Source organism: Gavia stellata, chromosome 4 (genome assembly GCF_030936135.1).
Source record: "Gavia stellata isolate bGavSte3 chromosome 4, bGavSte3.hap2, whole genome shotgun sequence".
NCBI lineage: Eukaryota > Metazoa > Chordata > Aves > Gaviiformes > Gaviidae > Gavia > Gavia stellata.
Genome location: NC_082597.1, coordinates 84,476,979 through 84,499,836, shown reverse-complemented (window position 1 = coordinate 84,499,836; position 22,858 = coordinate 84,476,979). Strand labels below are relative to the sequence as shown.

The 22,858-nt window shown below is 51.5% G+C and overlaps 1 protein-coding gene across 1 annotated transcript in view; it reads left to right on the top strand.

Annotated features, from left to right (window-relative positions):
- Window positions 1-14,511: 14,511 nt before the first annotated feature.
- RIMKLB (ribosomal modification protein rimK like family member B) overlaps window positions 14,512-22,858 on the top strand; it is a 45,955-nt gene continuing 37,608 nt past the window's right edge. The window contains exons 1-2 of the mRNA XM_059816503.1: window positions 14,512-14,578; window positions 20,784-21,004. Coding sequence (XP_059672486.1) covers window positions 20,830-21,004 — 175 coding nt within the window. The 5' untranslated portion in view covers window positions 14,512-14,578; window positions 20,784-20,829. The remainder of the gene's footprint in view (window positions 14,579-20,783; window positions 21,005-22,858) is intronic.

The window sequence follows — 22,858 nt, the reverse complement described above, 5'->3', positions numbered from 1 at the left end:
CCCCCAGGTCCTTTTCTGCAGGGGAACTTTCCAGCCACTCATCCCCAAGCCTGTAGCGTTGCCTGGGGTTGTTGTGGCCGAAGTGTAGAACCCGGCACTTGGCCTTATTGAACTTCATCCGGTTGGCCTCAGCCCATCGATCCAGCCTGTCCAGATCCCTCTGCAGAGCCTTCCTACCCTCAAGCAGATCAACACTCCCTCCCAACTTGGTGTCATCTGCAAACTTGCTGAGGGAGCACTCTATCCCCTCATCCAGATCATCAATGAAGATATTAAACAAGACCGGTCCCAAAACCGAGCCCTGGGGGACTCCGCTTGTGACCGGCCGCCAGCTGGATTTCGCCCCATTCACCACAACCCTCTGGGCTCGGCCATCCAGCCAGTTTTTTACCCAGCAAAGAGTGTACCTGTCTAAACCACAGGCCGCCAGCTTCTCTAGGAGAATACTGTGGGGAACAGTGTCAAAGGCTTTGCTGAAGTCCAGGTAGACAACATCAACAGCCTTCCCCTCATCCACTAGGCGGGTCACCTGGTCATAGAAGGAGATCAGGTTGGTCAAGCAGGACCTGCCTTTCATGAACCCGTGCTGGCTTGGCCTGATCCCTTGGGTAACCTGCACGTGTCCCGTGAGCGCCCTCAAGATGAGCCTCTCCATAACCTTCCCCGGCACCGAGGTCAGGCTGACAGGCCTGTAGTTCCCCGGATCCTCCTTCCGACCCTTCTTGTAGATGGGCGTCACGTTGGCAAGCCTCCAGTCATCTGGGACCTCCCCCGTTGACCAGGACTGTTGATAAATGATGGAGAGCGGCTTGGCAAGCTCTTCCGCCAGTTCCCTCAGCACCCTTGGGTGGATAACATCACAAATCCTGGAGCAAAGTCAGCAGGATTAATCCTCCTGTCGCAGCGCAGCGATCGTGCACCAGAGCAGTAACCGGAGCTGACTAAAGAAGTCACTGCTGGGAAGCAGAGGGGTGTCTGACGCCAATGCAGAGGTTCACCAGAGCTGGTCCAGCAGAGATCACGTCACGGCTGAACTTTCCAAACCATACAGTATCTCTCCCACTTGAGGTCATTTCATTGTCTTTTAGTAGTCCTCCAAGGTGGAGCAGGTCTTGGTAGTTTTGCCTACAATGTATATATAAATTATATAATATTACTTTACATTACATTATATTATATTATATTATATTGCATTATATTGCACTATATTGTATTATATTATACTATGTTACGTTACATTACGTTATAAGATAGGATACCCTATAAACTTTTAAACATAATCAGGGAAGGGGGCAAAACTAGCCACTTTAAAAGCAGTTTGCTTTAAATTCTGTAAAATTTAGGAAAAGATCTATCATCAAAGTCTTTTTTAAAACTGGCCACATCCAAAATATGCAAACTGTTGAAGTCCTTCTCAGCATCAGCACTGGCAGCACTTACCCTGCTTCTGAAAGGATGTAAGAAAGGAGAACAGCAGTTGCGCTGAGCAGAAGAAATGCAAATGGTGCTACTTGTTAGCATACAAATGGGCAAGAGTCCATATAGTGGGGAAAATTAGGAAGCACCACCTTTTGGGTTTTTATCCCTCCATTTCCTATACCTTCACAGGGACTGTAAAGGCTGACTTATCTTTTAAATACTCCTTTATGTTTCATTCTACAGTTGACGTTAGAGGAATTTGAACAAACAAAGATTTTAGGCATTACTACAACTGCATTGGCATAAATCAGTCTCTCCTGTTGGTACAGCTGACTTCATCCAGATCACTTGAATTTTCCTCTGACCTTCCCCACGTACAGTCGCTGTTCGGGCTCGATGGCAGGACTGAAACCAAGGCAAGGGAGGTTAATGAAAATCTGTCCTAATGTGGTATGTGTACATGTAAAGGGCCTGCAGTGATTTAGCTCCGCTTGCTTTTAAAGAGATGAAAACAGCACCAAACGTAGACCATTCTGCACCAACATAAACAATGCCATTACAAGATGCCTGTAAAGGGGCAACCACACCGGTAGCTGAAAAACCTAATTCGATATTATTCTAATAATTTCTTGCCTCTGTCCATCAGCGCAGCTGCCCTGATACATATCTTTGGATGAAAAAAAGACTTCAACCACTCACCCATTATTTCCTCATTTGTAATTGTTCTTAGAATAAAAACACACTGGAATTTCATTTGCATGCAGCTGTATAGAATATTTGCATTCAAATCAAAGCACGCTGGGTTTGCTGGTTAAAATATCTGAATGTTATTTCATCGTATCAACCCAGCCTCTTTAGCAAGGCTCCTTTGGCTATTTATTGTATCCTCTGTGAGTTCTCTTGCCATGCCTGCCATCTTGGGTTTCTCTCTGATTTAATTCTTGGGGTTTTTGCTATGTTTTCTTTTTCCTGCGTCTAAGCTTTTTTCTCCCTCTATTTCAGTACTTCTTCCTCTATTTCTCGCCTGTTCTGTGTATGTCTGTCTTTCTTTTTCTTTCTCTTTCTTTTCTTTCTTTCTTTCATTCTTCCTTTCTTTTTCTTTCCTTCTTTCCTTCCCCCCCCCCCCCCCCCCAAGTGCTCTTTCTCCCGGTTTCTCTCCCTGCACAAGCTTTTCTGACTCTGGCTTTCTCTCTGTCTCCCTGGTTTCCTTTCAGTCACCTTCACTGGAATGTTGGCAGAAACAATTTTTTTTTTTTTTCTTCCTTTGAAAACAAAGAGACTAAATAAGTAAACGAATAAATAAAATAGCTGGAAGCAGACGGGAGGTTCCAATTCCAGAAAGGGCTGTATTCTGCCAGCTTTTCTCACTCTGTGGCAAAGGAGGAGAGGGTTGCGCTCCCTGCCCACCCCCAGCCTCCCGGAGAGCCCGGTTCCCCCCTCCCCTGGCCTGAGGACCTCGGCCGGGAGTGATGGATTGCACTGCAGCGAGGGCTGGGAGCGCTGCGGGGAAGGGGGGGCACGGGGGAGGAGACAGGCTGCCGGCGGCAGGGCAGGGCGGCTGCAGCGGGGCTGGGGGGGGGGAACGGGGAAGGGGAGGGCAGGGCTGGGGCGGGGGAACGTGCGTTTCTGCGGGCGGCACCGCTCCCAGCGGCGCGGGGAGCGGCGGGGAGGGAAGATGGAAAAGCCGTGGGGAAGGGGAAAAGCCGTGGGGAAGGGGAGCGGCGGGGGGGGGGTGCAAGTCCGAGGGGGAGAAAGCGAGGCTGGGGCTGTACAGCAGCCCCAAAGCAGCGCGGCTCCGGCAGTCGGAGCCCTGAGAGGCGGCAATGGCGGAGGCGCAGAGGCGCTCCGCGGGTCCAGCGCGCCGCCCCGCCGACCTCCCCAACCGGGCGTTCCGCGCCCCGCGCCGGCAGCACGGCCCGCGGGCAGCGGAGAGGCGCCCCCGCCCCGCCGGGGCTGCCGGTGACGGCGGGCGCGTCCGCAGCGCCCGGCTGCAGCCGCCTCGTTGCCCTGCGGGTTTTGGCGAGGGGGATGTGTCCTTTTGCCTGGGCACGGTGAGGAATGCAGATGACCTCCTCCCCGCTGCGCCAGCTGCAAGTGCTGCAACACCCGTTGTCACTCTTTGTTGCCTCGCGTGCTTCTCTTCTTCCTCTTCTTTAATACATATTTCTCCATCTGTTCCTCACTCGTTGCCCAGATTTCTCTCCTTTTCCACCCAGCCTCCCTTCCCCATTATTAACATCTTTCTCTCAACCCACCTCTCCAGCATCATCTTCCACCCTCCCTTCCTCTCCCTCTTTTGCGGACCTCCTCCTGCCCGTTCTCCGATGGCCAAACGCCATGCCAGCACCACGCCATGCCAGCACCGCGCTCTGCCATGCCAGCACCGCGCTCCCCGCGCCCGGGGCCCAGGGCGGGCAGGGCAGGCCGGGCGGCAGCACAGGGGCTCAGCGGGCGGCGGGTGCAGGGGGTGAGGGGCTGGGAGAAGATGGGGAGCAGGGGGGTGCACTGGCAGCCATGCTATCAGCTGCAGTGCAACTTCTCAAGAGAGACTCCCCCCCCTCCCCGCTCCATCCAGCACGGCTCCCCTCCGGCAGTCGCTGGCTCTCCGCTCTCCCCCCGCCATCGCACTGCACCAGCTGCGCTTTCCAGCTACGCTGACCTAGTTCTGGCCTCCCTGCAAGGCACCTCCATCCCCCTCCTCCCTTAGCACCTGGCCGCAGGAGGAGGGAAGGGGAAGGGCCCCCTCGCACCGCAGCACCGCTCCCGTAATGGCGACGGAGCCTGCGAGGGGAGACCCAAAATTTGGGGTGCAGGCGCCCACCCCTTCATCTCCTCCATCAGTTTAAGGCAGGCGAGCGGGCGCTGGGTGTAGAACCACGCTTGCTGGTGGCCAGAGGGAACATCAGAGACGAAGAAACCGCTCCCCACGACTGAGAGGTCTTAAAAAGCAGATTCCCTGCAACATCGTCTCATCAGCTCTGGGCAGAGAATTGCCGGGCACAGGAGATAACACCAACACGACTGAGAGAAACTCGGGGATGTTTAACCTGCTGTCTGAAGCTCTTCAGCTCGCAGGGCAGATGTTCATCAATCTTAACGCAGCGAAGCGCCTGCAAGATATAGCCACCCTATGGTTGCATCAGATCCTTCCCAACAGGCACTGAAATCCTAAGTCATCACGGCAGCAGCATTCATCAACAGACAATGGGGAAAGAGACAGAAAAGGGCAGAGCAGGAGTCAAGAAGAGGGGGAAAGGAACAGGAAACCAAGAAAAGCAGGGGGACAGAAAAGAGAAAGGAACCTTCTCAAGATGGTAAAGGAAGAACGCAGGGTGAGAAAAACAGCTGGAGAAGAGAAGGGGCCAGGCAGGCGAAAAGGAGAGGCAGAAGGGAGATACAGAGCGAAAGCAGCGTTTTCCTTCCAAATTACTTCCATCATAAGCACATCTTCCCTTTTGCCCAGCTCCTCAGTGCTGTTCCCCATTTCCCCGCGACTTAGCTGGGAGAAACGTGCTCCCATCTCCTGGAACTGGGAGCTGCTGGTTACATACCAGCCTCTGAAGCCTACCAGCTGCTCTTCACCCATCCCTTTGTTTGTGACTGCCCGCCTGAGCTTCTTTGTGTCTCTCGGTTCTCAAACTGTGCCCAGAATAAGGACAGCAGAAGCCTCTGACCTTCCCCACAGTTACGTATTCCGAGAGATGCGCTCTCCTCCCCGATGTCCCCAAACGCTTGCTGCCTGGCGGGGAAAGCCCTGCCACGGCCCTGCCAGACCCTTCCTTCTCTCAGGATCGTGCCCAGCCTTTGCAGGCCTCGTTTCAAACGCTGGGAACGGGGGGTCCCACCCCGCCTATCCCGCAGGCCCCTCTTTTTCCATCTTGTCCCACCATTCCCACCCAACGAACTACCTTCCGCCCTCACAGCCCGCTCGCTCCCCTCCCACCGCCCGCCACAGGAAAGGGACGGCCGTGCCCCCCCCACCGCCCCTCCGCCAGGCCCTGACCACAGCAGGGCCGCTCTCCGTCCGCGGGTGCCAACCGACCCGGACCGAGCTACACCCCCCCTCCGCCTCCCGCTCCCTCCCGCCCGCCATCCCGGGTCCCCCGCCCCGGGGCACTGTCCCCGCCCGGTCGGCGCTGCCGCGGGCGGGATGGCGGAGGGGAGCGGAGCGGCGCGGCGCGAGCAGCCGTCCTGACGGCAGAGACCGCGCCGCTGCCGCCGCCGGTTCCAGCCGGCTGCCGCTGGGCGCGCGCCGCCGCCTCACCACGGCCCCGCCAGGCCGCGCGCGCGCTGCCCGCAACCCCCTCCCCGCCCCGCCCGCAGCTGCGCGCGGCCACGCGCATCCACGCGCCCGCGCCCAGGCGCGGATGCGCATGCGCGCCTCCCCCGGCGGGCTGCCGGGCTGCCTGTGCCCGCGCCTCGTGTGAGGGCGGGCTGCGGGGGCGAGGCCGGGGCTGCGCCCTCCCGCGCCCGGCCCCTCAGCCGCCCCGCCCGGCCCCCGAAGGGGGCCGGGCGGGGCGGCTGAGGGGCCGGGCGCGGGAATAAACCCCGTCCAACGCTCCCACGCGTGTTTTTGGGCAGCTGGCAGTGGGAAGCCCTTGCGTGGGGGGCAGCGGAGGGGGTTTATTCGAAGGCAGTGGTGGGCTCGGGGTGAGGGGCCCGCGTGCGAGCTCGGGTGCAGCGTTCTGGAGGGAGGACGTATGGCGCCGGCGCCGTTACAGTCTGCGAGAGGCGAGCCTGGAGTAGCTGGCTGACGGGGTTGGGGATGTGCATGGTGCCGGGCCGAAATACTTCTGGGGTTGAGTCAGTGAAACCTGGAACTCGGCTGCTGAGCCCCTTCGCTGGGAGCCCCTTGTGCTGGCAGCCGTTTCTCCATTTTCTGCGATCTTACGGTATTTCGTTCAGAACAGGCATTAGTGTAGCAGTCAGAACCAACGAGGAACGGAGGTTGCGTGAAATTAAAGATGATTTTGCATAGTCCTCATTTTACATAGGGTGAAACGAGAATGATACGGCCGTTTTTTCATTGAAACGCAATCCAGAAATTGTTTGCCTCCGTGGGACAATCTCTGTTCACATGTGAACCTAAGCATTCATCTGTGAACAAGGGCGTTTACCTTGCCTTACATTTTTGATTTATTATTCCATCATCCAAGTAGGAAGCAGAAGCATTGCTATGAGACTTAGCTGACCAAACGAGTAGCTACTGCAGACGCAGGCAGCGCGCAGGCTTAAGCAAAAAGGTATAAATAATTAAGCTTAGCAACATTGGCAGGCTGGACTTTCCACCGTTTTTCCATCACAAGCTCATATACCCAACCAGAGGCAGCATATGAAACCTTCTGATGTGGATGACGGAATAATGTCCTGCAGACTTTGGCTTCAGGACTAAACGGCCAGTTTGCATTTTTAGTGAACTCGGTGACAAAAGATGTTTCATGGCATCAACCGTGAAATCAGATTTTGCATACGTTAAGGCTTTGGACCAGTCCTTAAATTATGCATTTCGGAGTGCATGGGAAAATTCTCAAAAGAAAGGTGCCAGGACTGTTCGGTGGTCAGAGGCGTTGCGTTCTTTGCTGATACTACAATTATATTTCTGTCCTAAAGGGTGAAACTTGGTACTCTGGACCATTAATGCTGAGGGCAGTAGCCAATATCCTCCTAACAAATAGTGAGAATTTTGTCCTGAGAATGGATTTATAGGTGACAGGAGAGACCTCACCTTCACTGGCAAAAAAAAAAATAGAAAAAAAAAGAAAAAAAAGTCTTGCCTAATTTTAGGGAAGTATAACATCTACATCCAGCTCAGCTGCAGTGAAAACTCTTTAAAAAGAAGTCAAAAGCTTCTGCAGCAGTGGGTACGTCCTGAGCAATAAAAAGACCCCTTCTCCTGCTCCACCTTTCTAAGAAACAGCAAAAGACTTTCAGGACTCTCTCCAAACTGATTTACATTTCTCAATGATGGGAAATTGTTGTAGAGATCCAGGTTATCCAGCCTGCTCTTTTAGCTGACTCCCATCATTGCTCTCACTTCAATACTCAAAGCTTGTTTGTGCCCAGGTTCAACACACCACAACTCCAGCAGCTCCGCAAACGGTAATAAAAGGGGTACGAGGCTACAACTTGCATGCGAGAGAGCTAGGAGGGCAAACGGGAGTAGTGGAATGAATTCTTACTGATAATCTTAAGGCCCAGCTGAAATATCCCAAATGGCTTGAGATGTAGATCAAATGTCTTGCCGTCACCATGCTGAGTGTCTTTCCTGTACTTGTATAATGACTTTCTGTCAGACATCTGTATTGGGTTTGTGTGGCAAGGTTTTGGTAGCAGGGGGCTATAGGGGTGGCTACTGTGAGAAGCTGCCAGAAGTTTCTCCTATGTCTGATAGAGCCAATGCCAGCCGCTGGCCAAAGCTGAGCCCATCAGTGACGGTGGTAGCGCCTCTGTGATAACATATTTAAGAAAGGGGAAAAAATACTCTGCAACAGCAGCCGGGTAAGAGAGGAGTGAGAATATGTGAGAGAAACAGCTCTGCAGACACCCAGGTCAGTGAAGAAGGAGGGGAGGAGAGGCTCCAGGCGCCGGAGCAGAGATTCTCCTGCAGCCCCTGGTGAAGACCACGGTGAGGCAGGCTGTGCCCCTGCACCCATGGAGGTCCACGGTGGAGCAGATACCCACCTGCAGCCCCTGGAGGACCCCATGCCAGAGCAGGGGGATGCCCGAAGGATGCTGTGATCCTGTGGGAAGCCCGCGCTGGAGCAGGCTCCTGGCAGGAGCTGTGTACCCATGGAGAGAGGAGCCCATGCTGGAGCAGGTTTGCTGGCAGGGCTTGTGACCCCACGGGGGACCCGCGCTGGAGCAGTCTGTTCCTGAAGGACTGCACCCTGTGAAAAGGACCCATGCTGGAGCAGTTCATGAAGAACTGCAGCCCGTGGGAAGAACCCACGTTGGAGAAGTTCGTGGAGAACTGTCTCCTGTGGGAGGGACCCCACGCTGGAGCAGGGGAAGAGCCTGAGGAGGAAAGAGCGGCAGAAACAATGTGTGATGAACTGACCGCAACCCCCATTCCCTGTCCCCTTGTGCCTCTCAGGGGGAGGAGGTAGAGAAAATTGGGAGTGAAGTTGAGCCCAGGAAGAATCGAGGGGTGGGGGGAAAGTGTTTTTAAGATTTGGTTTTATTTCTCATTATCCTACTCTGATTTTGATTGGCAATAAATTAAACTAATTTCCCCAAGTCGAGTCCGTTTTGCCTGTGACGGTAATGGTGAGTTATCTCCCTGCCCTTATCCGTCCCACGAGCCTTTTGTTGTATTTTCTCTGACCTGTCCAGCTGAGGAGGGGAGTGATAGAGCGGCTTTGGTGGGCACCTGGCATCCAGCCAGGGTCCACCCACCACAATGTCTTACAACCAAACGCATATTTGTGTGGCCAAAAATCTACATTACAGAATTTCCCAGCTGTGCAGTTCTCTCCTTCCCACAAACTGCTAACTGTGTTTGGGATATAGAGGCACCTGCCTTACCGCTTGGCTGCTTGTGGAAATAGAAAAGAATAAAAATCTGCTATTATTTTATCACTCTAGTTATACCTATATAAATCCTAATGTGGACATTTTCTCTCCTCTTTGCTTTATACTATGCTTTATACTATCTCAAAAACAGCATACATGAATCCAGAAGAATCCTTTCTTGAAATACGGGTGCATGCTAGATGACGTGCAGCGGTCGCACACATCTTCAGCAAAGTAGTGTTACCTCAGTAGTTTTCTGTTAGTAAATTCCCTGTGTAAACAAGGCAGAGCACCTCACAACCTGAAATTACAACTTTCAGAAGTGGGAACTGTATGCCAGAAGGTGTAGAATGTAGTCATTCTGTCAAAGAAGGTATTATTTTGTTACCATCAAAGTAACAAAAATACTGTCCGGCATTTTGGTGTTATTTATTTATTCATTTACCCTGCTGGGACTTGCCTATGATTGCCTCCCGCTCTCAAGTTGTACTTTCAGCGGTGTAGAAGCGAGTGACAGTGTCTTTTTCACTATACTGTCGTACAGTGTCAGGTGGATGGGAGCCGGGAATCCAGAAGCGGTCTCTGGCCTGCAGCCCTGGACTAATGAGAAGCCAGGAGTCTTGGTGAGCAACCTAAGCAGCAGGAGAGCATCCGATGACATCTGGGTAAACGGGAGTTTTGGCCACTGACATCATCTGTGAGGTAGCCTTTTCTATAGCATACTGGTGAAGCAAATAGTTTTCAGAAGAGCTGTCTGAGTCACACCTGATGTGCCGGGAGTAGGACCCGGATGTTTGCAGAACCAAATGGACAAATGTATATGCCCTTCAGTAAAGTCAGTCTTAGAAATGCTCAACGATGTTTGCGTTATGAGTATTTTAACTATCAGCTATAATTTTGCAGAAGCTATACCAAAGGTGGAGCACGTGATACTACGGTACCTCATTCTGCAGCATCAATGAATAAATGTTGCATATTTTAGGGCATGCTGTCTTGTAATATATCAGTTACTACTGTGGAAATCTGTTCCATCGTGCCAGTTAAATACCGGGGGTACTGCGTGAAAGGTTCGGATGACACATCTTTATCCTGCAACTGCTGGATAAAGCCTGCCTGAATCGGTTCTGGGTGTGTCGTGTGTAGATGAACTACGCCAGGGAGGCAAGGGGTATGTAAAGTGTCCATCGTTCGGGTGGGAGAATTAAGACGGTTAGGATGGAACCACCATGTGCTTAAGAAGCAGAAGAAAGCAGGTTTAACCCATTACATTCGTGATAGGATGGGTGCTTGGGAGTATCAGACAAGCCCAAGTGGGTACGTCCTTGTCTTTGCAAAGTTGGGAGTGTAACACAAGATTGTTGAGCAACATAGACGCTGTTCCCCCAGGGCACAGACTGCGTGTGCCATATCTAGGGGTTGTGGAGGTTGGTGAAGGAGAAATCCCACCGGACAGAATCAGGGCAGTGAGTTGAGTGTGTTTGGTGTGTGTGGTGGAGCCTGGTGAGTCCACACCTGGAGTGCTGCATCCAGTTCTGGGCTCCCCAGTACGAGAGAGGCATGGACATACTGGTTGAGTCCAGCAAAGGATGGCCAAGGTGGTTAGGGACTTGGAGCATCTTCTCCTGTGAGGAAAAGCTGAGAGAGCTGGGTTTGTTCAGTGTGGAGAAGAGAAGGCTCAGGGAGTTCTTATCAACAGGTGTAAGTACCTGTCAGAGGGAGTGAAGGAGGTGGAGGCAGGCTTTGCTCGGTCATGCCCGGTGCACAGTCTTGTCTAGTCGATAGGCACAAACGGAAATACAAAGAAAATCCATTTAAACACAAGAAAACATTTTTTTTTTTCCTATGAGGGTGGTCGAACACTGTAATGGGTTGCCCGGAGAGATTGCGGAGATACTCAAAACCCACCTGGAGACGAGTCTGGGCAACCTGCTCTATTTGACCATACGTTGGGCTGGACTAGGCAGTCTCCAGAGGCGCCTCCCGACCTCAACTGCTCTGTGACCCCGTGGCCATGGACGGGACGGAGCTCATTGTGCCACGTATGTGAATGATGATTCATATATGTGCAGTTCATACACGTACCCCTTGGTGCCTGGGGGGCCATAGGGTGGGTTTGCTACGCTTGCGGCAGAGGTCAAACCAATCGATACCAGTGCGTACCCAGGAATTCTTGAGAATATCCTGCTAACCGTCACGTTGGATTCGGCAGTCGGTTGTAGCGCGACTGTCGGATATGTGACAGTTCCGTACAGGCAGCGTTTTGTTTGTACCACTCAAGTGAAGCAAGTAAGGCAATTGCCAGCAGTAAGGCAGAAGCTGGGGGGTTTTCAGCGTGCGCCGCTTTGCAAGTCGTCCTGCGTTGCAAGCGCCGGTTTGACCGTTCATGGAAGCGCAGGAGACGGGAAAGAGGAAGGACCGCTGATGCGTGGGGTGTTTGGTGTCCAAAGCGCGCCCGTCATGTGTTTTGGGGGCAATGTGCTGTGAACATGGAACAGGCACCCAATACAAGACAGTGAATAAAATAAACAGGGTGTGGTACAGGGGGGAACGCAGGAGGTGTGCCAGAGACTGACAAACAACCCGTGTTGGTTAATACACGGGATGTGTCACGGCCCTTTGTTGCCGAGGTATTATTTTAGAGAAGTGATAGCAGCGGGGGACGATGCAGCCCAGGCCGCACGCCGGCTACGTCCCACATGCGTCGGTGCGTGGCAGGTGGCGCGTGGGACCCCTCACACGCCCGCCCGTCACACGAAAGACGAAGGTCTTGGCTTTGCGCGCCACAGCAGCAGCGGCGGCGGCGAGCGCGACGGGCGTCACACGTTTTACCTGACGGCGCAGCTGCCTGTGCTGCGCTGTGGCCGGTCACGCGTGGCAGCAGGGCACGCCGCGCCCGCGGGTGGGCAGCCAGGGGCGGCGGGGGGGGGGGGCGGCGCACGCCCCGGCGCAGGCCGGCAGGGCTGCGCGGCGCCCGGCTGGGCCGCGGGCGAAGCCGGGTGGGCACGGCAGGGCCGCGGTGCTGCGGCTGGAGCCGCCTCTCGCCTCGGGCCCGCGGCGGCGGGGCGGGGGGGGGGGGGCTGGAGCAGACCCCCGGCGGGGGCAGGTGGAGGAGGGCAGGAGGCCTCGGCCGTCAGACGGGGGCGGCCCCAGCGTGCGCCCGGTGCCGCTGCCCAGCCCCGCGGCGCCGGGGGCCCGGCGGGGCACGCGCAGCCGGTCGCTTCGCTTCGGTTCGGCCGCCGCTCCCCCGCCGCCTTCGTCCTCGCGGGCGGCGCGCGCGGGGCGTCAGGCGGGAGCGCGCCGCCGCCCTCACGCGCTTCCCCCGCGCCCGCCCCCCCCCCCCCCCCCCCGGGAGCCGGGCGCCCCGCCTCGCGCCCCCGCCCGCCGCGGGCGCCCGCCCCGCTCGGCCTTTCGCGCCGTCGCCGCTTCAGTCAGGCGGCGGGCGCGAGAGCGGGTGGCGGCGGCGGAGGCCGCGCTGTGGCGGGAGCGGCGGCCGCGGGGGGCGGGGGTCTCGGTGGAGGGAACAGCCGGCCTCCTCACCCCCGCCGCGGGGAGGAGGGACACCGAGGAGGGGGAAGGGGAAGCGCGCGGGGCGGGGGGGGGGCGAGCGTCGCGTCGCGTCGCCCGCTCCCCTTTAGGACCGCGCCGCCGAGCGACCGCTGCCGGCGGGGAGGAAGGGGCGAGTCTCCCCGCAGCCCGCTTCGCCCCGGCGGCTTCCCTTCCTGCGCCCGGTGCCGGAGGGGCGGGGGGCGCCGGCGGACCCCCGCGGGTCCCCTCAGGCTCGCGCTCGGCGGTGCCCGGGGCGGGTGAGATGTCGGGCTGAGCGGGTGCGAGCCCGGGGGTGGGGTCCGCGGGGGGCGGAGGGGGGGTGGTTGGGACCGTCCCCTCAGGCGTCCCGCCCCGCCGCGCTGCGCCCATGGTGATTGTGCATCCCTGCGCGCGGAGCGGGGCAGCAGCGCTCCGAGCTGCCGGCGCCTTCCCGCCGCGCCCGCGCGGGCCGGCCAGCCGGGGCGCCCAGGTGGGTGGCGTCCGGGGCCGCTTCGGGCCGGGGCAGCGGCGGCCGCTCGTCGGGCGGGCGGAGGGCGGCGGGGCGGGCTCCGCGCCGCGGCCGCCGGGTCGCCGCGCTCCCTCCCGCCTCGGTCGGGTCGCGCTGGGGCGCAGGGCTGCGTGCGCGGGGGCGGCGGGGGAGGCCGGCTCGTCGCCTCCCGCCTTGCCCGCCCGGGCTCGCCCGCCGTCCACCCGCACACGCGCGTCCGTGGGTGCGAGCAGCCGCCTAAAAACCGCTCCCGTGCGCGTGGACGTGGAAATCTGCGCTTGTGGGGGGCAGCTTTTCACGTGATGCGGGGGGGGGGGGGTGGGGGGGGTGTGCGCCTGTCGCCGAGTCTTGCCGCGGAATCCTCACAACTCGGTTTCTTCTCCCCTTTTGTTTTCTGGTGTTTAAAGAGCCGGTTGCACACGGGTGCCGCCACCGCCGAGGACCCGCCGGGGCTCCCTGCCCAAAGTCTGCGGCTGTTAACCTTCCGCTAACCCCACCCTTTAAGCAGGCACCTTCCAGCCGTGATATTTTGGGGTGGGTTTGGTTTTTCGGTCACCGTTTCTGAAGGGCTGTTTCTTTTCTGTGGCAGAGCGGGGTCTCAGGCGCAGGGATATAGCCTCCTGACCTGAAACGTACTTTTCTCCCGTCTCCTCTGAACGCGAAATGTTATTCCGGGGGAGGGAGGGGTTTAAAGCCTCACACAAATAAATAGGAATAGTTTTCCTGGGTTTTAAAACTTAATTTCCGCACACGTTCACGTGTAGGCACAGATCTGTCTTTCCTTGGAGGGCACATTCTTCAGTAAAGGAACAAACCGTTTAACCTTCGGGGTTGTTGTTTTTTTTTTCCCCCCTTTAAACTGGTGGTGGTATATTTCTGTGAATTATGTGAAGTTGCACGTTTCCCCTAACTGTGTTCATCCCGTCTTCTGGCTTCGCTTTACTGCCTCGTACGCTGCCTTTTCTTCCGTTGGGATTTCGTTTGTCTTTATTGGGTGCCTTTACGTATTTGTTCATGCCTAATGGGGATGTTTCTCCTTTTTTTTTTTTCTCCCTAGGTGTCGGTGACTTCAGAGTCATTTAGGGGTTTAGTTCTGAGGAAGCAGAGACACGAGGATTGAGGCTGTTTTACACAGAAAGCTGCAGCTCCTCACCAGTACTCTCCTTCCTCCTCCCCTCCCCTCCTCCCCCGTAGGGGGGCACGATTTGGGAATTATTTTAACAGCCGTTTACTCCCCCTTTCCCCCCCCAGAAATCCGTCCCGCTCCCCGAGGCATCCGCTAGCCATTGCCCGTTGCAGGACCAGGAGAACGTTGCCACCATCATCATCATCATCATCACCACCATCACCATCAGCCCTTGCTTGCTTCGGGAGCTTCGGTGGTAGCCGGCCCTCCTCCGGAGCGGGGAGGCACCCAGCACACACCTCTTGCCACCCATTTTGGTTAGGAGAGGACCCGGGGAAAGGGGGGGCGCCTGGCGGGAGGCGGCGCCCCGTTAAGGGAGCCAGGACCGGGGCGGCACTTGGCGCGCCGAGGGAAGCGCCCGTCTCCGGTGCCTTCTTCTCCTCCTCCTCCTCCTCCTCCTCTTCCGCGCCCTCCTCGCCGAATTTCTGGTAAGCCTCTTCAGCCCCCTTCCCCCACTCCGGGCGCGGGGGGAAGCGTGCACCGAGGGGGGTGGGGAAGGGAGGAGGGGAAACCGGCGGTGGACACGGGGGGAGAGGGAGGGGGGGGTTGTACCGTGTCGCAGGGGAGCCTGGGCAGAGGGGGAAGAAGCTGGCGGCGGAAAAGCGGCTGGTGCGGGAGGAAAGGGGTGTTCTATCTGCGCGCAGGCAGGGCGGAGGGGGCGAGGAAGCTGGGAGCCTGGCGGGGGGAAGGCCCCGCAGCGAAGCGGGCGGACAGCCGGTGCTGCCCGGTGTCGGGCTGCGGGGAGGGGGAGAGCAGGTGATTCACCGGGGAGCAGCGGCTGGGGTGTGTGAATGAGGGATGTTATCACCTGCTTGCTGGTGTGGAGGTAGAGGAGGGAAGACGGGGCGTGTGTGTGTGTGTGTGTGTGTGTCTGCCAGCCTTTTGGAGGCAATTGTGCCTGGAAGGATCGCTGCTGGCACCTTTAACGTGCAAAGGTGGGGACAAGCAGATGAAAGCCATCGCAGGGAGTGCAGTTGCCCGACTGCGAGGGTGGGGGGGATGTACTGGGCATGAATGGGAGCGATTAATACATTCCCGTATCCTTTGACTGTTGCAGTCTGCAAATCTCGCAGGGAAAAGGAGGTGCAGCGCGTGCTGTGCTTTCAAAGAGGTGTACTCAGGGTTCACCTGCCTGCAGTGACTCTAAATTCCGTGATGCCTGTGTAGAGGGCGGATGATAATGCAGCAGCACTGGACAGATCACGCTGCAGCTGCTCAATATATTACATAAAATGCATTGAAATAAGTACTTTAATTTTTCACGTTCTTCAGTTTTAAAAAACGTGTTCTTCCCAAAGGTTCTCAAACAGTTACGTGGCAGTCTTAGAAAAACTAGTCTCTGGTAGGTAAGACAGGAATTTTTCTTGAGGTTGTCCTTAAGCATCACCATGAAGCAGCAGTGTCAGGAATGAGTCAATTTATCTTGAGTTTATTTTTCTAAAGCAATTTTAACAAGTGGTTCAAGATGTCAGTCTTTGTATATCTCACCATGGATTATATTCATCATCCATACATATTTCCGTAAGGTTTTCTTTAAATGATCATCATTCTGGTGTCTTTGGGTGGAAAAAAATTAATTGGGCTTTATACTTGAAACAGCTGTGAACTGTTCTCAGACCTGCTCTCCCTATGACATAGAAAGTCCTATTTCTGGGATGTTTCAAATACTGTTCTCTTCACAGTAAGGTGAGGCAGAGACTTCCCTGACAGCATGTGACGGATCATATGCTGGGTCATATGCTGGACGACTCTTCGTTAGCTGTTTAACCGGTCTGCTACCTAAGATTGACTTTATAATTCAGATCTGCCTTGAGGTATCTCCTAAAGGAGATAACTTAAGAGCCAGCTGTTAGGTCTTCAGTATCTTGAGGTGTGGCCTCCAAAACAGCATTCTAGAAACTGCGGTAACGGTAGAGACAATTGGTTTATTGGACGTGTGTACTCAGTTTCAAGCCTTAGCTAATTTATGATAAAAAGGAAAGCAAAATACCTTTTCCGACTTCAATAACACTGTTCTGGAAACAAGTATTGAGAGATACACATTAACGATAAATGCGAAGGTGCAGCATTATTCATAGTGAGGTGAGTGCTTGGAGCTATATTTTTCCTAGTTCTCTATTTCCCATGGCAGTCATGGCTGTCAGTCTCTTTGCTCTTTCCTTCTCTCTTCCATGAGGTTTTTATTGTCATTCCCTGAGCTGTAGGGATTAAACATGCCTAGAGGTGTGCTAAAACTAAGATTAGGTTTTACCTCTCTATTAACTGCCAAAATCCATGGAGTTGTGTTAGCCGCGTAGCGCTGTAGCTGAGGCTGAGAGTCTGAGCCGAGGTCTAAAAAAGAGGCGATTCTGGGAGGGGCTGACGGTGATAATTGTTCCACTAACTTGTTTCCCAGATCGCGGCTACAGTCAGTGACAGTGTGCTACAACATCAGATCGCAAGTCGAGCAGTTGAGAGAGCTAGATCCCGTTGATTCCTAATGATCTAAAACATCTGGGATTCCATTCGTCAATCCCACAGGGAAGACACAACCTGGTCTTTTTAATTTACAAAGGCATTGAGCAGTTGCATTTTGAATAGAAAAGATACGGAACACTCTTTTGGCATACTAGATATCTTTTATGTTACACATTTATCAATAATACATAAATGAATTGATATCTCCTAATAACCGGTTTCTTGTTTCAGCTTAGGGGAAAATGCATCCTGATGAAAAGGAGACTAGTCCATTTTTCTCCTGCTTTTGAGTGTGGAAGGCAGGACACGGAGTAAACGGAGACCTGTCTCCCATTCCTGGAGGCAGGTCTCTAAGGCTCTCTCTGTGAAGAGAAGACCCCTTCAAGGGAAAAAGAGTGGTCTTCAGAGAAGATTTCCAGATCTCCCTAGACAGCTGATCTGTTTGGCTGAATTCCCCGTTACGTCAATAAAACATATTCACCTATGATGTAAAGTAGAAAAAGTAGCACAGTGAATCCTTCTGTTAGGACAGCTGCTAAAGGTGTATTACAGATTCAGGGAACGCAGGAGTAAATACGTTTGCATGTGGCGGGGAGGGGAGGAAGCTGCTGTGCGAATGCCAGGATAAAGCCTAGTTTAAGCGATACCGGGATGCCACAGCTGAAAGTTGAGGTGAGCGTTCTGTTCCCTCTGTAAGTTGTGAAGAATCTGTTCCACGCAGCATCTTTCTGAAGCAGATGCAGCAGTGTCTGCTTGGCTGGCGTGACACACAGTTCTTAGTTTGATGCTACCTTTTTGCCTCTCCAAGTTTGTTTCATGCATTGTATGTTTTAAGTTTATGATGATTTTTTCCTTTTCATTTCATAAATCTGTTAAATAGTTACAGAAAGATTGTACTTGCATTGACCGTAGTAGCTTTGAGCGAAAACTGCATTCCAACCAGTCATCTTGAAGACGTTTTAAAAATCTGCTCTTCCCCTTCTAGATACTATACTTATTTTGCGATAGACGCTCTCATGGATTAGGAAGTATTCCATGGACACCCAGCATTGTCTGAGGCTGTGTCTTCTAGATTGAAATGGGTGGAGTTGGTTTTCAGGGAAAAATTCTGGAAATCGTATCCAACTTGAGAGCTTAATGCTCTTGTGCATCTGCCTGCAAGGCAAGCTTTCCTCCTACAGACCATTTTCTTGAGGATGTGGGAGGGATTGTTAAGATGTTTGGGTTAAGAGGGTAAATTGCAGGTTTTGTGTTCTGTGAGACTTCTTGCACAATCAAAATAGAGATTATAAGGAGAGGCTGAAACTGCTAAGTAGATTCTGTTTCTAGGAGCAGAATGTTAGTGTGAAAAGGGTGTTTCTCCAGGTGGAAAAAAAATGCGGTATTGGGTTGGAGGTCAAGGAACCGATAGGATTACTAGCTTCTGCTTCTGCCGCTGGCTTGTAGCCTGATCTAAAGTGAGTTTCTTAGTCTTTACTTCCAGACTTGAGGTTGTGACCTACCTGCCTCATGATGAGATGGGAGCCTTTGTATATACATTTATAAAACTTTTAAGATTTAGAGGAAATAAGACATAGTATTAGGAGGGAGATGAATACCCCTCCCCACAGCATTTTTATATGCCTGCTGGTTTAATGTGCTAATTGAGATACCTGGATGGCTCCTCTTGATGATGCTGTAGCTCCTTTCAAAAACAGAGGAAAGATGGAGGAAAGAAAAGGATATACTTTTTTCTTTCTTCTCCAACCCTTTGCTGATTTTTAAGAAAGAAAGTGCTGAAATGGCAGTCGGGGAGAGATGACGGCACAGCCTCTGCAGATTGAAGGGGGTAGAGGTGGGGCCACGTAGACAAGAGGTTTGAGAAAAATGGGAGCAGATCCCTGTTGGCAAAGAAATCAATGGTAAGTAGCAAGCAAAAACGGCTGCTGGAGAGAAAATACTTAGTTCTTTGCACCAGTGTTAGAGCCAGTACTGAGGGGGGAAAAAAAAGCGCCAAACCCCCCCCAATCCAAAACCCCCAATCAGGCTGGCAATCTGTAATGGCTTCTGATTTTTTTTTTTTGTTTGTTTGTTTTAATTATGGCAAATCTGTCTAGTATATTTTTTTTAAGTACTCGGTGTTCTAAAGCTGTTTTTTAAAATGAGGTGGAGTAGCCTGTTGGGCAGAGCTGCTTTTCAAGAGAGAGGCGGTAGGTGGGGCTGTGTGGTCTCCCCAGTCATCCATGCGAATAGCAGAAAGGAAGGTAGATTGACAAGAAGCCTCTGAACTGTGCCGTAGCAGTGCCATTTCTGAAAAATACAGCTTTTCCCCATTCTTAGCTGAAGGTGTTGTCCCAGGAAGTTTTCGGTAAACTACCACGTAGAGACAGCTATTGCTGAGAGAGCCAGAAGTGGGGCAGGATCTGAGAATTGTCAGCCGTTGCAGCCCAAGCCTCTTCTTGCCCTTTCCACTTCCAGCTGCTTTGAAGAAAAAAGGGGTTCTTTGAGATAGCAAAAGATATTCTTTACAACCTCCCGTACCCATTTTCCTGCAGGGAGCAAACACTCCTTTTGCTGCTTTGCCTTGAGCATCTTGACTGCTGTCAAGGGGAGTCTGCATCTGTGATTGCCTTTCCCTAGCTTCTGCTTTCTTTCAATCTTAGCATGAAGAATTTTAGTCCTTGGAGTCCTTGGCTTTATTGTTGCTCCTCATTTACCAAAGCAATGCAAAAAAAAGTCTTTGCTTGTCATTATGGTTCTCAGTACCAGGAATAAAAATGGCTACTTAAAATTTTATCTTCTTGTTAAGAAAATGCTGTACTAGTAGAAAAAATCTGTTTTTTAATTACAAAAAAAAAATCAGCTTCTTGTTATGGCTGTAGCAAAACAATCCTTTTGTCACAAGACCTGCTGCAGAAACTAAAATTCTTTGTAATATTAAATGAAAGCAGCTGTATACCTGTGGTCTTTCTGCATTTACGTTTTCTGCTGACACCAGGTCCTGTCTACCAGGGCTACCAGGCAAAACTCCTGTTTCTATCCCAGAGTTCAATTCTGTTTGAAACTCATGTAATCTGTATCGGTGACAACAATGGTTTCTACCTCTTCATTTTAATATGAAAGGTTAAAATGTGTCACAGAAAACAGCTCGGTTTTTCTCCAGAATTCTTTTTCCCTATACCATGCTGCTGCTTGTTTTTCTTGAGTGTAAATGAGTAGTCCATTAATGTACCTGTAATTGTTTTACAGCTTTTAAAATATTTTAGTATATAGTCAAAAACAATCCAAGTCCTCTGTATTCAAAGCAAAAGGAGCAGCACCTTGCTGTTACCGCTTCTAACACCATGGAAATTCTTCAATTTGAACTGTTCTTTCTGCTTTTGGTGCTGAATTCATTAGTGCTGTTCATGTATAAAGGTGACTTTTTTTTTTTAAAAAAAACAACTTTGGAGCAAGAAAGGGCTAGCACTGAGATTCAAACCTTGATTTTGCTTTAGGTTACATGTATTAATGTTCGGTATTCTTAACGTTTTGTGTTTTTCCATTAATATGTTCTGGATAATAAGAAATATATTTCACAGTAGATGTGAAGTATTTGTGAGAGCAAATCAGTCTTGAAATACTTACGTGGAAAATTCTGTGTTGATGGATTTCTTCCTTTCTTTTGGGCTGCTTTTTAACATAAAAATTTTGGCACACTCTGTTGTCTTCCATGTATGGTGGAAAGGGATACATCAAGTCTGTCACCAGTGTTTTAGCAGTACCTAGGAGAGGGGCTGAGTTATTTCCAGTTGTAAGGAATTAACCCAGTTGTGAGGCTGAAATTCTGGCCTTCGGAGATGGCCATTAAGAATGTTTTCAGTCCTTGGCACGCCTCTTAGTACTGTCAAGAAAGGGGGATGCTACTACCGGTACCAGTGGTTGTATCAAGCGTGGACTTCTTGTGGATGAAACTAGGATGGAGGACCAAGACCTGATTTTTAGCATTCCCATTCCGTTGAATGTAAATGGATTTGTTCCTGGTGGTGTTACTTCTGTTGCGGATTAGGCGCAGGCATTCTTTTCCCACTTGGAGGTTGGAAGTTGCACTCCATTGAAAAGGACTGACTTGTGCAGAGGGAGTAGGAGTTGGTGCAGTGGGGAACATGAAGAGAGGAGCCTATGTACTCTAACAGTCTCATCTTCTCCACCATCTAGAAGTTCCATTGAAAGGAAACCTTGAAGATTGCAAGACAAGTCCAAGATGTGCAGTTCAGTTGCTCCCAGGCTGTGGTTCTTAACAGACCGTCGCATCAGAGAAGATTACCCTCAGCAGGAGATCTTGAGAGCGCTGAAGGCCAAGTGCTGTGAAGAGGAGCTGGACTTCCGGGCCTTGGTGATGGATGAAGTGGTGTTGACCATTGAGGATGGCAATCTTGGTGAGAATGCGCTAAGGCTGGGAATGTGCTGAAAGGGTACTTGGGAAAAGATTGTGAAATGGAGCATCTGTACTCTTTAATAACGAATTCCATGTGTGCCAGGCCACCCCACATCATCTAAATCATGTAGGTGTGCATGATATCATGTTCTTTAGCATTTATCGTGATAATCAAATATAATTGTTAACTTTGCTAATTTGCATTAGAACTATTTTTGCCTTCCCTCTGTAGAAGAGCGAGGAGGGTTGCCTTAGTTTGTTGCTTCCAGGGTAAGGACTATAGGACCTCCGAATTAAGGGGAAATTACAGAGTTTCATTTTTGCATAGGTACTTGAACTTTATGGGTCATGTGTAAGAGGGTCAGGGGGACCTTTTTCTTCCGTTTGTGTTCTGACTCCAAGGTAGCAAACACATTTGAAATAAACTACAAAGAGTTTTCAGTGGACAGTACAAATTGTCATGGAGCTAGAAGTAATAATGTGACATAACTAAAGTATGCTGCTGTACAGATGTGTAGTTACATGTATGCCAAAAAAGAACGGGGCTGAAAAACAAAGTATGCGCATCAGAGTGATTTGAACTATTACTACAACTTACAGTGTTTTAAACTGAATTGTAAGATTTCTGTTCTGTTTTCTTACTACCTTTTTTTTCCCTGTGGCAATTAAAAAGGAAAAGCAAGATGTTAAGGTGTGTTAGAAATGTTAAGTAAAATGATTCTGTAGATAGTAAGCCTATGTTATACGAAGAATATTAATACTGCCAATGTCAAGCTGTGGAACACTTACTATTACAATTTTTTGTTTTTTCAACTTTTTAATTTGGATTTCCTAAGGGAAACCGCAGTGTTGTTTTGTACCTTTACCTCTTCCATTTCTCTTCCCCATATATCAGTCAAAAAATTACCACTGGAGATCCAGGCAATAATTTCTGAAAGTTGTATTAGAATATTTCTGTGTGGGAAGAAAGAAAATATAAAAGTACCTTCATGCCTGAGGGAGAGGCTGCCATGTGATCTTATAGCTTGTTCCTTATTGGGGAACCTATATAGGCGGGAAGTCTATATAGGAGGGAAAAGCTGACTCTGGAGAAGAACTTTGGTCAGAATTTGTACCTTATTGTAGCACGCATCAATCAAGCATGAAACAAATGCATGGGAAAACAGGATTTTTGATTGTGCTATTACTAAACTTCTATTCACGTATTTTGTCTTTTATTCTGAGGTGTCCGTGATTTTTATCAGAGACTTGAAATTCTGTAGGATGTCTTCAAATCAAGGCAACTTCTTGTCAGAAAGTGAACATCTTGCTGCTCTGAGCGCGCTGTCCTTTGGCCAGCGTGTGCTGCGAAGGCAGCCGTCCTGGACTGTAGCTGCAGCCTCTAAGATGCATAATTGGTCCTTCTGCCTTTCAGGATTGTTTTTATTTCTTGGTGTTTTCTTCTTTGCTGTCCCCAGCCTGTTTTTGGGGAATTAAATACGGCAAGCATGAATTTGTGGGCCTTTCTGCTCTCTTCCATGTAATGTTTCCTAATGCTGCATCTATTGCAAGAAGCAAAGATAAAGTATGCAAGTTGGAAAACTAATACTTAGGAATGTGTAGTACAAGAATGAGAAAAATTAAGGAAATGACTAGAAAGAGAATGCAAAGAAAGGAGATTATCTTCATACAAAGTGTTCATTCAAAAATATGTAAATAACTGACCTTTTGAAAAGGAGTGAGATTGCGGATAGAAGTTTCCTTATAAATAATCTGGACTGGCTAATTGTGATTTTTCTTTTTTTTTTTTTTTTTACCTGGGGGGGAGTGTGTGGGAGTTGTCTTATATCAAACAATTCTTTCTCTTGGAGAGAGA